At 41.8% G+C, this 14,867-nt stretch overlaps 1 protein-coding gene across 4 annotated transcripts in view; it reads right to left on the bottom strand.

Annotated features, from left to right (window-relative positions):
- Positions 1–14,867, bottom strand: part of DENND5B (DENN domain containing 5B) — a 160,833-nt gene that overhangs the window by 32,009 nt on the left and 113,957 nt on the right. For 2 of the 4 annotated variants that reach the window (XM_053921659.1, XM_053921660.1), the window contains 5 exons: positions 10,753–10,846; positions 9,851–9,961; positions 6,287–6,418; positions 4,904–5,056; positions 3,919–3,997 (listed from right to left, as the gene is read on the bottom strand). In XM_053921659.1, coding sequence (XP_053777634.1) covers positions 3,919–3,997; positions 4,904–5,056; positions 6,287–6,418; positions 9,851–9,961; positions 10,753–10,846 — 569 coding nt within the window. The remainder of the gene's footprint in view (positions 1–3,918; positions 3,998–4,903; positions 5,057–6,286; positions 6,419–9,850; positions 9,962–10,752; positions 10,847–14,867) is intronic. The other 2 variants (XM_053921661.1, XM_053921662.1) reach the window with 1 other exon arrangement.

Raw genomic sequence — 14,867 nt, 5'->3', positions numbered from 1 at the left:
TCAAAAGTGTTAGCGCAATATTTATAAAATCTATCTCAGCAAACAGACAATAATTTGATTTCAAAAGCTGCGTGGCCTGTACTCATCCCGCTGAGGGTCAGTACAACAGTTGGCTCCCGTTCACTTCTGTCCCATTGGCCCTTCGGCACTCGAGAGTGCAGCACAGTGACGGCTCCCGGCTTTACACGTTTGTTATTTCTCAGCCTTGACTTCAGAGTCTCGCTGGTCCCCTGCAGACTGACTCTAGGCCAAACGAGATAGCTGGGTGTCTGGTCTTCAGCTCCACGCCCAACATTCAGCCAGCCCGAGCCCAGCGCTGCGGCTCCCCCAGCCGGACACTCTCATGTACCTCAGGGGCACCAGGGGCAAAGGCTTCCACCTTCCTGTCATAACTCAGCTTGGCTTTCCAACCTTTCATCCTAAAGGTTGGCTAGTTTTTCGCTAGGAATTTATTTTTTTCTAATTAGGGTAAGCTACTTTGGTTATGGTCTTATGGGCTGAAAGCTTCCATTTTCTATGAACACAAATGTTAGAGAGACAGTTTGAGAGCTGAGATATCAACAGGTCTTGATCTCAATCTTTAGAAATATAGTTACATTTTGAGACATTAGAACCACAATATCCAGTTTAGAGGGGCTCCAGGGCAATTTAGTATCAAATTCATATTCCTCGCTGTTTCACTGGATACATTTAAAAACTAGGTTTCCAACAATAGACACCACATTTAGGGTAGCATTGTGCTCTAGCAGCAGCAAGGGGGGTGGAAACAGAGTGCTTCGGTCGGTCGTATATGCAATGCTTTATTTCTTAAGCTGGTGGTTGGCTTATGAGTTATTTATTTTTTTTATATTTATGAATGTCTTAAAAAATCCACAATTTTAGAAAAGTTTTCCAAATTCAGTATAAAACATTCCATCTCTACTAGGCTTTCCACTGTAACTTCTACTTTCTGTGAAACAGATGGCTGTTTTACATACAGAAAATCAAGCTCCTTGTTGTAAAAAATACACAGCAGGTAGCACGTCTACAGACCTTACATAACTCTAATTAGCTAAAGAAGTTGACACTTCTGACTTAAGTGTCCTAGTATACACTGAAGAAGAAATCTGACTCTTGAAGATTTTGGAGACATATATGCATGTTTTTCCCCTGAAAGATTAATGATGGTTATAAAATTTTTCTTTCAGAAAAAAGTCAGTATACACTTCACTATAATACTGGTAAGAGTAAAGCATATAGAGAAAATCCTCACTTAATATACTTTTTAAAATATATCTTATTGATTATGCTATTACAGTAGTCCCATTCCCCCCCCCCCACTCCACTCCATCCTGCCCACCCCCTCCCTCCCACATTCTCCCCCATAGTTCATGTCCATGGGTCATACATATAAATTCTTTGGCTTCTACATTTCCCATACTATTCTTACCCTCCCCCTATCTATTTTCCACCTACCATTTATGCTTCTTATTCCTTGTACCTTTTCCTCCTCTCTCCCCCTCTCACTCTCCTGTTGATAACCCTCCACATGATCTCCATTTCTGTGGTTCTGTTCCTGTTCTAGTTGTTCGCTTAGTTTGCTTTTGTTTTTGTTTTGGGTGTGGTTGTTAATAACTGTGAGTTTGCTGTCATTTTTACTGTTCATATTGTTTATCTTCTTTTTCTTAGATAAATCCCTTTAACATTTCATATAATAAGGACTTGGTGATGATGAACTCCTTTAACTTGACCTTATCTGAGAAGCACTTTATCTGTCCTTCCATTCTAAATGATAACTTTGCTGGGTAGAGCAATCTTGGATGTAGGTCCTTGCCTTTCATGACTTCAAATACTTCTTTCCAGCCCCTTCTTGTCTGCAAGGTTTCTTTTGAGAAATCAGCTGATAGTCGTATGGGAACTCCTTTGTAGGTAACTGTGTCCTTTTCTCTTGCTGTTTCTAAGATTCTCTCCTTCTGTTTCATCTTGGGTAATGTAATGATGATGTGCCTTGGTGTGTTCCTCCTTGGGTCCAGCTTCTTTGGGACTCTCTGAGCTTCCTGGACTTCCTGGAAGTCTATTTCCTTTGCCAGATTGGGGAAGTTCTCCTTCATTATTTGTTCAAGTAAGTTTTCAATTTGTTGCTCTTCTTCTTCTCCTTCTGGTACCCCTATAATTCGGATGTTGGAATGTTTAAGGATGTCCTGGAGGTTCCTAAGCCTTCCCAATTTTTTTGAATTCTTGTTTCTTCATTCTGTTCTGGTTGGATGTTTCTTTCTTCCTTCTGGTCCACAGTGTTGATGTGAATCCCAGTTTCCTTCCCATCACTGTTGGTTCCCTGTACATTTTCCTTTGTTTCTCTTAGCATAGCCTTCATTTTTTCCATCTAATTTGTGACCAAATTCAACCAATTCTGTGAGCATCTTGATAACCAGTGTTTTGAACCATGCATCCGATAGGTTGGCTCTCTCTTCCTCGCTTAGTTGTATTTTTTCTGGAGCTTTGAAGTGTTCTGTCATTTGGACCCTTTTTTTTTTGTCTTGGTCCACCTGTTACATAAAGGGGTGGAGCCTTAGGGGTTCACCTGGGTGGGGTAATGCTGGTTGCTGCAGCTGTGATGCTGTCTGTGGAGGAGGGGTCAGACAGGGAGCAATGGCGCTTGCTCCACTCTCTGCCGGATTTCAGTCACTCCCTCCGCTACCCACAATCAAATTGGGCCCTTCTGGTGCTGATTCCCGAGTGGGTGGGCTTGTGCACGCTCCAGGTCCCGTGGGTCTCTCCAACATACTCTCCTGTGAGGCTGGGAGTTTCTCCTGCTGCCGCCTCAACCCCTATCGGTGTTTTCACTCAGAGGTTTGAGGTTTTATTTCCCTGCGCTGGAGCCCTGGGTTGTGTGGTCTGTCACAGGGTCCACCAGCTGCTGCCTCGCTGGCCAGCTGCAGCTTTGCCCACCGCGCTCCACAATCTGCCACCTCGCTGGGTCTGCCAGCCGCTGCCTTGCTTGGGAGTCCTCTTCACCCCGGCTGCCTATCTCCGCCCCTCCTACGGGTCTGGATGAGTGTTTCTTCTTTATCTCCTTGGTTGTTGGATTTCCATACAGTTCAATTTTCTGTCAGTTTTGGGGTTTTTTTGTTTTTAAATTGTTGTTGTCCTTCTTTTGGTTGTGCAAGGAGGCACAGTGTGTCTACCTACTCCTCACTTAATATTGACAAGTTCTTAGAAACTGCAACTACAAGCAAAATCATGTATGACAAAACCCCTTTTATCGCAGGCTATAAAGAGTGAAGTACTTACAGCATATTTCTGGTCCCAAGAATATCACCAAACTTCTAAATAAAGATGCCAAACACTTCTAATATTAAACATTGAAATATATGTGATTTCAGGAAGATTAATAAAAACAAGTAAAATGATTTTCCAATCCGCTATTCTAGTTCAGGGCCGCAGGTGGCTGGAGCCTCCCCCAGCAGCTCAGGGGGGTAAGGTGGGAACCCACACTGGATAGGACACCTGTCCATCACAGGTGCACTCACAGCCACACGTACTCACACTAGGGCAGTGCAGGCAGACCAATTCACCTCGCCTGCACTCTTTGGGGTGTGGGGGGAAACCGAGGTCCCTGGAAAAAACTCCACGCAGACCGCGGCCATGGCCAGAACTGATTTTTTCTTCATTTGACCAACGTTACAGCCTTGGCATAGCTGCTATTACCTTTCCTGTCTTGTGAGTGAGGAAACTGAAGATCAGAAAGGTCAAAGGACTTTTCCCTGGTCCCACAGCTAGTAAGCAGTATTGCGCCTTCTACTTTACCCCGCTATTGACAAGATAGGGTAGGTTTCAGCTCAGAGAGAGAGAGGTAGAGACAAAGCTATATGGTATTGATTCTTCACATGGTCCAGTTCAGCCAAGTCTGTAGAAACAATCAAACCAACGAACTCTCACCTGGTGATTCTGCAAGGTGCTCTTGTTTCTCTTCTCTATCCTGAAACTGAATTAAATGTGACCACAAAGCCGACTTCCCCTGAAAGTACAAAGTATATAGAATTTCCATTTTGTAAGAAATAATACATCAAAAAGATAATTTCGCATCAAAACCATTCACAGTGAAATGGCCATTTTGAAGTCTGAAGAACCAAGCTCATCCGTGCCCAGGTGCGTGACATTCTGAGCACATGGTGACTCCACATGTCACGGGGTCGTTCTTCGCTTCTCGGAGAAGACTGGCAATGGCCTGGGGAGCAGCAGCTACTAAGCAAGAGGCCAGAAGTGGAGGCACACCGATTTCTGACGTCGCCGGGGTGCCACCTAGCTGTATATATTTAGGGCTATCTGTACTAGCCGACGCCAGTCACCATGGAATTAAAAGGCTCCATCCAGCAGCACAGCATGAATCTGTGTGCATCTGCGTGCAAAATATGTTGGATTATATGGAATGGCAAAGAGGGAAGAAAACTGGAGCAAGAGGAGAAAGAGAAAAGGAAAAGAAGAAATATGAGCTCAACAGGGGAAAAAAAATCCCCAAACAGATAAGGAGACAAGAGAGACAAAAGCGAAGAAGCCATTTGAATTTTTCCATCCTGAATAACTAGGCAACTTAAAATGATCCAGAACTGTTAGTTCTGGCTGACAGACCGTTTTGCTGGACAGTGACAACAGCAGGCACTTAATGGAACCGACAGGGGACACAGTCTCTGCAGTGAACGCACTGCTTCACCCTTTCCTGTTTACCAGGAAAGAGCCCCAAACCGCCTCCTAATCATGGGTTGTATTTTCTTTTTCTGGCATTAAAATGCCTGTGGTGCGTTTCTAGTCATCCTGTGACAAAGAAACACACCCTTTAATTTTTATGATATTCTTTTCTCCTTGCTACGTCTCCCGACAGGGCTCCTAAGTGGCCACATCACCGAGGGCCTCCTGCGGCGGTTACCTGCTTGACCTGCAGGCCGTGGCTCCATATCCTTTCCAGGAGGTCACAGAGGCTGGCGATCAAGGTGTTCTCCTCCAAGCCCGTTATGTTTGCTTCTCCGTGGCCCAGCTCCACTGCTTCGTGGCCCATCTTCTCCACCAACATGCGTTTTGTCTGAAAGCATCACATGTGGCCACAAGTGTTACCCCAGCAGTGAAGCCAAAACTCAGCGAGTCCATTACTGGGTGAGGAGACCTGGGTTCCCTGTTTATTTCTAACTGCAGATCTTTAGTCACCTCAGAAAGGGTCAATCTCTGTGGTCAATTAACTGGAGCGACATTACGTATACGCTTACTATTCTGTCAGAGAAAGAGAGGGTCACTGCGGAGACATTATGATACTAAAGTGTTCTCACATAAATGTTTATGTGTGACAACAACTTTCAGATTACTAACTTCGGTAATACTGAGAAATTACATCAGACCTGGAAGAGGTACTGTCAGAATCTAAAACCCCATCTTGCCACCAAACTAGCCCCACTGCCCCTCATCTAGCGTACTTAAGTACCTGCAATTCGGCAGAAACACAGTACAAACCAGGAGCTCTAATTTTTTTTCCAGAACTCTCTAATTTGTGAGGGAACCAGATATTTTTTTTCCCCTCTTCATTTCTTGTCTGCTCATCAGTATGCACCAAAAAATGGAAAGGAAATGGAAATCAAGTTTCAGGTAGGTGAATTTACAGTAGTCTTAGCTGCTCTTATAAAATGTAAAGTGACAGAGAATCTAGTTCCCAGGCAAATACCTAGTCTATGATTCAGCACTATCTGCGGATGCTAAAAATAGGACTTTTATCGAGTACACAGAAAAGGTCCTAAAGAAATGACTGTCAAATAAATGAATAAAACTGTTGGCTAAAATGATGTTCTGAGGTTTGTCAATCTGTACTGCCTGTCAGAGGGGAGACTAGTGTGTAATACACATGAATATGGCTGAGATCTTCTTCCTTAGGTGTGCACTCACACATGTATGGGCAAGGATAAAATTCCACACAGATACATGGGCAGATACATACAAAAAGTGTGGTGCCTTTTGTGTAAGACGGCAACATCCCTGACACAACTTCTGACTGGCTTAATATCTGCTCCTGCTGCAGGGGAGGACAGCAATCGCTGAAAAGGTGACAAAACTGTGCAGAGCCCCCATGTCACTGACTCTGTGGGCAATGGCGGACCCATGGAGGTTCGCGACCTCAGTGAAAGCACACAGGGTTTAGGCCCCAGTAAACCCCGTGTGCTGCTAGGGAAGCTACAGGCTCAACTGAGGGTTGACTCTGGTCATCTCAGCCTCACACACGGAGTGAACGTGAATGCGCCGTCTCCTTGCATCCGTGAGCAATACATACCTTCATTCTACATTCCTTTAATAAGCCTTCTACAAATTTCCAGTTGGTCTGCGCAATCACTGCCGGAGAGAGGTCTGACAATTTCGGTTGCCTCAGGTTTTTTCCTAAACTTCGTGCCTCCTGCATGTATTTCTAAAAATCAAAGAGTATTTTTAATGCATAAACGTCAGACATTCTTCTGGCCGATTCGACCCTAAACAAACAAGTGCAGGAACAATGTAAGTGTACACGTGCGACAGCAATTCGAGTTTCAGCGTGCCGAAAGGCTGAGGATGCTCGTTCTCCCCCCAGCTGTTAGCCCCTGTGAAAACAAGGGTGCAGAAAACCCGTCGGGTTAGAACTCATTCAAACTGAGATGGAATTTCATCTAGTTTAGTCTTTTTACGGGAGGACCCACGGTTGTGGTTCGTCGGGATCATGGCTGCAATGATAGAATTTGGTGTCTGGACTGCAAATCCAAGCTTCTGCAGGAACCCAGTGATTCTCAGGTCACGGGTTTCCTCGATACCTCTCCCCACAGATCGAGAGACTCGACACACTTCGAGCCTCTTGGCCACTGCACCCAACCCAACCCTTTCCTCTAATCACGTCACAACAGTACAATCAGGAGCTCTAGCATCTGGGTGCAACTAATTTTATGACCTCAGGCGTATCTGCTTCTTCATAAAATGTGCATAAAACATGCCCAGCCACCTTGCAAGAAAGGCTCTGAGGTCACTCTCAAAGTATCATGTGCTGCAAATGCAGGAGGCCTCTTGTTTCTGTGACGTTTGCTACGTCCCTCCTTTGCTTTCTTCCACAATGAAGAGAAAGGGAAAACATCCCATTACTCATGATGGCTCAGGGAGCAGCACAGAAACCCAGTGTGTTGTGCTTGAGCTTTGGTGAGTGAATTTTCAGGGAAAAAAATATCACTACGTGTGATTTGCGCAGAACACCTGCTGTCTCTTTCTATGCCACCTGCAAAAGCTCATTCAGGTACCTTCTGTTTGCATCAGGACCACAGAACAGAATTCCCAGAAGTCCAAGTATCTCGGGACCATTTTTAGAGAATAACGACTCTAAATTACATAGTAAAACTAGCAGTTTGTTGGAGAGAGAGGGAGACTGCAAGCCAACGCATCCTCCCACAGACACATATGTGAAATCCATCTTGCTATCTTAAGAGGAGAATTTGAAATTGTAAGTGAAGATGTGTAAAATCCTTTGCATTCTTTAAATAAAAGGGAACCTGTACATTTAATATATTTCCCCTCTGCCAAATCTGGTACAATTTTTTTTTAAACTCCACTGATTAGGGATTCAGCTGATTAGTTTACTGCTGCTCCCCAACTCTCCTGACAAAATGCCACATTAACAAAATAATCTGTTTCTATTCCAGTATAATCATTCTAAGGACAGATTTACAAATCAAACAAACTCCACAAGCATTCAGTGCCCATAAACTAGTGCATACCTCTTTCTGCTTCAAATCCTTTTTAGAGGCTCAAACAAAGAGGGAAAACTGAGAATGAGAGACAACTACGAGGAAAACTAAAACAGGCCTGTTGAAATATCTTGAAGGTTAGAGTTCAAATAAATAAAAGTAGGAAATGAAGTGTCAGAGAAACTAACCTGAGACAGAGGCAGGTGTCCTATGTGGGAATTGTATCTACAATTTCTATTATTTCAGGTTGTACTAACGTTATTTGGAATATTACAAATCAGAGATAAAAGGCTGGTAAAAAAACAAATGCTAACTGGTGAGTGTTAACAAGGTTCTGTTTCCCACCCTCAGTTCCTCTGTCTCTAGGACTTGTGCAAATACAGAGAGAACCACTACAAGATTCATTCTCGAGAAGAGTTAAATGTCAAACTTGGCTTAGGAAGAAAATACTGCTTAGAAGAAAAAGCACGAGGTCAGGCAAGAGGGTAGGAAGAACAACTCACTATTTGGATTAACAACTAAGCACTCTTTAAAGTTTGTTCTATTACATAAATGAAAACAAGTTAGAATGGGCTGTGCTTTGAGTGCCATAAACACTGAGCACCCAGCACTATACCATGGGGCGGGGAGAGTTAGCAGCCAAGACTGAACTCCACAGGGACCCCGGGTCAAGTCTCCTTTTGAGCATCTCTGCTGGAGCGCAGAGTGAGCAACATTCCAGGGCCATGCACAGAAAGGACACGGAACGTAACACAGGCCCTTCCTCACAGCAAGAAGGCAGGCTGCTTCCGTATACTGCAAAACCAAGGGATGAGAAAAATGTGATTTTCTTTAGGACAGCTGGAGAAAAAGGTGTGTTTTTAAATGAAAATGGAGGAGAAAGAAAAATCTTTCCCAAGAAAAGTTTTTATAATAAAGCCATGTCACTGCAGAGGGAAGTCACCTTAGCTTTGTCCTGAGATTTCTAATTTGCTCCTCTTTTTTTTTTAAAGGTTTTCAATTTTTTCTTTTCTTTTTTTTAAAAGATTTTATTTATTTACTTTTAGAGAGAGGGGAAAGGAGGGAGAAACAGAGGGAGAGAAACATCAGTGTGTGGTTGCCTCTCACACCCCCCCCTACTGGGGACCTGGCCCACAACCCAGGCATGTGTCTTGACTGGGAATAGAACCACCAACCCTTTGATTCACAGCCTGCACTCAATCCACTGAGCTACACCAGCCAGGGCTAATTTGCTCTTCTTCATTTGTGTCAAAGCCAAAAGCAACAAACCACTAGGAAACACCTATGAAAATATATCCTACTAATTAATAATCACTGAACTAACTACTCCTTAGTACAGGCTCTCTCTGAATTTTCTATTAAACATTTTGTTCTTCTAACTGGCACTGAGGCTGTGAAGAGAAGACCATTACAAAGGTAAGCAAATTTATGCTAATACCATACCAGGAACAAAATACAACCAATAGTCTCTTGCGCTCAGATGCAGCAGTGTAGAGCCACCTGGTATGCAGGGTTACTGTCTGGGAAGAGGACAGGCTTGGAAGTCCCGAGTCCTGGGCTGTAGGCCCAGCTCTGCCTTTGTACGTCCATCTGATTTTGGACAAGTCCCTTGGACTTCAGGGAAATCATGTCAAGTTACACAAGATGACCTCAGAGGTTCCTCTTAGCACTAATATTCTGTATCGATGACCTGGTTTTCTGACCACATAAAATATAGACCAGAAAGGGTAAATTAAAATGCTGTGGAGCTAAAACCTAACCAAAAAGCTGATTGGAAATAAATCACTTCTGCGAAATGCTTACGTAACAGTGAGCTTGAATATTTAATATATATCCCTTTGGAAGAAAAATAATTTGCTAAATCTGCTCTCCATCCCCTTACCAATCCCACTGATCAGGGATTGGGATGATCAGTTTTACCTGCCAACAGTACAGCATTATTGTGTTAGCACGCACCACCACACAAAGATGCCAAACACAAGAGGAAGTGAGGAGCAAAGTGGACAGGCCGAGACTTCACGTCACGGGGTGGTGTGAGGCATTCTACAGCTATGTGCACTCCACGTGTGGATAGTTCAAGGAACACCAAAGACAAGATTCGGGAACATCTGCAAAGCACCTTCAGGCGAAGAACATACCAGGCAGCACTCAGAGAAGGATTTTTTGGGAAGTCGTGCAGGAGGAGGTGTACCCTGATCCCACTCCCAGAATGCCATGGAGTTCTGACAGACCAAAAGTTCCCCGGAAGGCTAAGAGGACGGAGAAGGCCAATGACAGAAGAGCAAAAAAGAAAAGGATATGGGGGAAAGAGACAAGCAAAACAAGCACGCATATGATAAAGTCACAGCAAAAGGAAAAGGAGAGAAGAAAATACGGAACACAAAAACAAAACTACATATGTTATGCTTTGGTTCTTAAAATATTTAAAATCATTTAGGTATGAACACATCAACAAGAAGCAATATACATTTGGAATGATGTTTTCTGCTTTATTTCTATACATTTGAGTTTAGAAAATAGTTAACAGATATTCTGATTGCATTTTTTTTTGATCACAAGAAATATCAACATATTTAAAATTATTCAAATATGTAATTATGGTTTTATTTTCAAGCAGTACATATAAAACATGGGATCTTAACTTAAAAATAACTTTAAAAAACTTTTAAAATGGTTTCAGCAAGACAAAGACAAAATACAGGCAAATACATCTTGACTTACTAAGTTTAAATTGTGCTTGAAATAACATCTATGCTTCTTATAAGTTTTTTCACTACAGGAGACATACTGACCAAAGATTTATCTTAAATTTGGCCTTGTAATTGTGATACACAGGGAGACTTGTTTTAGATGTACTGAAATTACAAAAATGGGGAAAAAGGTGTTTTCTGCTGTGAATACAAAAGGATGACTCTTTTAAAATATGACGCAACTATTTTTTAAAAAGAATGGGAAAGGGCCTACACAACGACCCCTGCGGGCTGAGCGAGCCTAGGCGAGGGCTCCCGCATCAGGGCAGCCCAACAAGGTGGCAACGTACCTCCCGCACATCACTGTCCAGGCCCACGTGGTCTGGGTGCTGGCGAAGGCGGTCTTTCCTGCGCTGTGTGGCAGCGCTCCGACTTACCCAGCGGCTGACAAAATAGAAGGGGCAGGTGAAAACAAACCAGCCCCAAAAATGTAGTCACTTACCTTTAAGATAGAATGAATGAACTGTTCAAAACAAAAGACTGATAATACTTAACTTTTCTTTATTAAATACATAACAGCTTTACCGAGATGTAATTTACAATCACCCCCTTAAACCGTGCAATTCAATGGTGTTTAGTATATTCAGAGACATGTAATCATCACCACAATCAATACTTTCTTTGAAAAACTGAGGTTAAAAAATACATTCTATCTTTTCTGTAATGATCCTGTCCTTTCCATCCTGCTCGTCCAACACAGCCCCAACCCCTGGATGGATAGGACCCTCTCACTTTCTTATCCTCATACCCATGTAGGTTAGTTCTTGATTTCACTCATGACTGCTGATGAATCACTTTACCCGCCCTGTATCAATTCTCCCAATTCCTGCAAAGACTATTCCGTATCTTTCACTTCAAGTGCCTCCACTCAAATGATGACCTACCTTGCCTCCTTCCTGTTGCCCTCTACTTAATGATGCACACACACAGATACCTCACCATTCTTCTAATCCCGAAGTGTGACATACATTGGCCAGGGCTCAAAACCGTTTATTCTTCCTGGATCCCTGACCAATTCTCTCTTGATTTCTCCAACCTGCTCTATTGGTCACCTCCTTTGTTGTCTTTCCAATTCTTCTCTCCCAACTGAATATTTCCTTTCATCTTACAGGCAGGCTGGTGTCTCTCTTGACTTTCTATAGTCATGTTTAAATCTCCTTCACTCTTCTCGTGTAAAAATTCTTAAAGTGAAAAGTGTAGATGTAAAGCCTCTACTTATTTACCTTTGGATTTTAGTTCATCTCATGAAAATGCTCTTGATGAAGCCATTGATACCCCTACCTGCCCCATGCAACGGCTATTATTCATTCAGTTCTTAGGTTATTCGAACTCTGCTGCATTTAGTGCTGCTGATCACTCCGTCTACCTTAAAACTCCAGCTACTTTCAACTGCCTCAGTGTTTCCAAAGAGATAAGCTCTCTCGCATTTGAGCCTTTTCCATGAAGTCTTCTCCCAACTTCTATTCATCTTTCAGATGCTTAGATAGCACACACAAGGTGTTCTATGGTTCTTCCAAAATCCACATTAGCTACCTGCTTTATACTTCCCAATTGCACTGCTCCTTATCCTAGTTTGTTATTCTTACTTATCTCCACTTTCTATAAAATCCTCTCTAATATAAACTCTTGAAGGGCTTGTAACATGTCCGTCAGGCACTTAATTGGCATAATCTACTATGTCACCTGACCCTTCTATAAATACACCTTAAAAAAATAATCACAGATGCTGCCCTGGCCTGTGTGGCTTCATTGGTTGGGTGTTGACCTGTAAACCAAAAGGTCACCAGTTTGATTCCCTGTCAGGGTACATTCCTGGGTTGTGGGTTTGGTCCCCAGTTGGGGCACATGCAAGAAGCAACTGATCAATGTTTCTCTCTCACACTGTTTCTCTCCCTCTCTTATTCCTTTCCTTCCCCTATCTCTAAAAACAAATAAATAAAATCTTAAACAAAAATCACAGATGCAAGCTAACATTTAGGTTTACAGATGTTCATCAGAGCACATATGCAGTAACAAATTCTGTGTTTCCTTTATTCCAAGACACATTCTGGCTTATAAATGTTCCTGAAGTTAGGACAGATCTTTAACTCCAAAGTATGCTGAATGCATAATTTTCCCAAAAACCTCTTGAGTAAACAGCAGATCTTACACCCAACAGTTATTAAGTAAACATGCTCAAAACCACCTAACTATTCAGCAGTAGGGGGCGCTATACAATGAACTATCACATAATCATTAAAAAAAAAAATCAAATTTCTAGGAATATTGATAGAGGAGAGTGTTCCTGATACAATAATGAATGAAAAAGCAAGATACAACACTGTATAAACAATATTCTAACTTTGTAAAAAAGAAAAAAGTGTGAACATGTGCACGCACACACACACACACACACACCAGGATCCATGCAATGGGGAAAAACCCCAGCAAATGTTAACATCTCATGATTTTGGCGTTATGGGTGGTTTTAAAATTTACCCTATCACTTTCCAATATTTAAACATTTTGAATAACATGTTTTGTTTTATATTTAACTGTTTAAAAAAATTCCCCAGATCTTGACTATGTATTAAAATGGGAAAGCTGCCTCTTTTGTTTCTTATTAAACAATTTATACATGCCTTTGGTTTCACGCTTCTGTATCATCTCATTTTGGTCTGCTAGAGGAACACAAATAATTATAATAAGTAGTAGCGAGAAAGGTAGCAGTGGCCACTTTTAAAATAGTTGTCTTGTTTTGTTATAAAGGATATAGATAGGTTTATATCAGGGAAAAAATATGCAAAGACAGATCTAGTGGTAGATCTCTGAAGTGGAATCCTGGGATATGTCCCTAAGGCAAAGGAAAGGTCAATGTAAGACTGTAAAAAGGCTATCAAGAAAATTGGGGAAACAGAAAAGACCAAGAAAAAAACTCAGTAAGACACTGACAAAGATTTTTTGCCTGGCCAATCTACAATCAGCCTCCTGAACCTTCTCCTAGGCCCACCTGTGCACATCCTTGTAAAATCCAGTTCTAGTTAAGAGCCCTGCTAAGTCAGTTTATAAGAAACCCTACCTGATCCAGTTCCTTGTCCTCCCCCAGCCCCAGGTGACGCCTAACCACCCTGCCTGCCTTCAGCAAGAGTCCTATCAGTGGTTCAAATAAGTAGTAAAAATCTGAAATAGAATATAAACCAGCTAAAGAATTTATATAATAAAAAGGAGAATATAAAGGGCAGAGCATTTGCCTTGGCAGACAAAGTGAAAGACTTTAGGTAAAGAAAAGGATAAATATTAACTTAGATAATATAACTAGCATCTTCCTATTCACTCTGTGGGACAAAATGCCCTATTTAATTTTATTGTCAAAACAGGTAAATGAGCGCCCTGGTTGGGTGACTCAGTTGGAGTGTCATCCCGTATACCAAAAGGTTGTGGGTTCAATCCCCGGTCAGGGTGTGTAAGGGAGGTAACTGATCAATGTTTCTCTCTCCCCTCCATTCTCTCTCTAAAGTCAGTGGGCATGTCTTCAGGTGAGGATTAAGAAAATAAATAAAAGAAAATGCTAACTATGTTACATAAAAACTTAAAAATAAAATAGGTAAATGAGCACCTGCTTAAGAAAATTACTATGAAGTTCACACATTCCTGGTCTGATTAAATAATTATTGGGTTGGCCAAAAAGTCTGTTTAGTTTTTTCCCATAAAAAAGACATATTTTTCACTTTTACCAGTAACTTTATTGATTTGGATATTTTGAGTATGTCAGCTATCTCCTGTGTGACCTAACATTGATTGTTCTCAATTAATGTATCAATTTAATCGCCATCAACTTCAACTGGTATACCTGGCCATGGAGCATTGTCCAGTGAGAAATCTCCAGCACAAAACTTTGCAAACCACTTCTGACATGTTTGATCAGTCACGGCACCTTCTGTATATACTGCACAAATCTTTTTTTGTGCTTCAGTTGCATTTTTACCCTTCTTGAAATAAAAAAGCATAATATGGCAAAAATGTTGCTTATTTTCTTCCGTCTTAAATATTACAATGGCTACACAAAAATTCATCAATTTTGATAAGTCTTTTTAAAATGCACACTAATATAGCTGTCACAATACAAACTAACAAACTGTTTCAGATGAAGTTAAAGACAGCTAAGCACTACTATAGTTATCTTACAGAAAAAACCAAACAAACTTTTTTGACCAACCCAAAGAACGGGTTTATTCTTTGCATTATCAAACCTCATTTATTTTTAAAAAAGATTTTATTTATTCATTTTTTTTAGAGAAGGGAGGGGAGGGAGAAGGAGAGGTAGAGAAACATCAATTGGTTGCCTCTCCCACGCCCACAACTAGGGACCTGGCCCGCAACCCAGGCATGTGCCTGGGAATTTAACAGACGACCTTTGGTTCCCAGG

Source organism: Desmodus rotundus, chromosome 3 (assembly GCF_022682495.2).
Source record: "Desmodus rotundus isolate HL8 chromosome 3, HLdesRot8A.1, whole genome shotgun sequence".
NCBI lineage: Eukaryota > Metazoa > Chordata > Mammalia > Chiroptera > Phyllostomidae > Desmodus > Desmodus rotundus.
The sequence above is the reverse complement of the archived record's forward strand: the minus strand, read 5'-3'. Positions and strand labels throughout refer to the sequence as shown.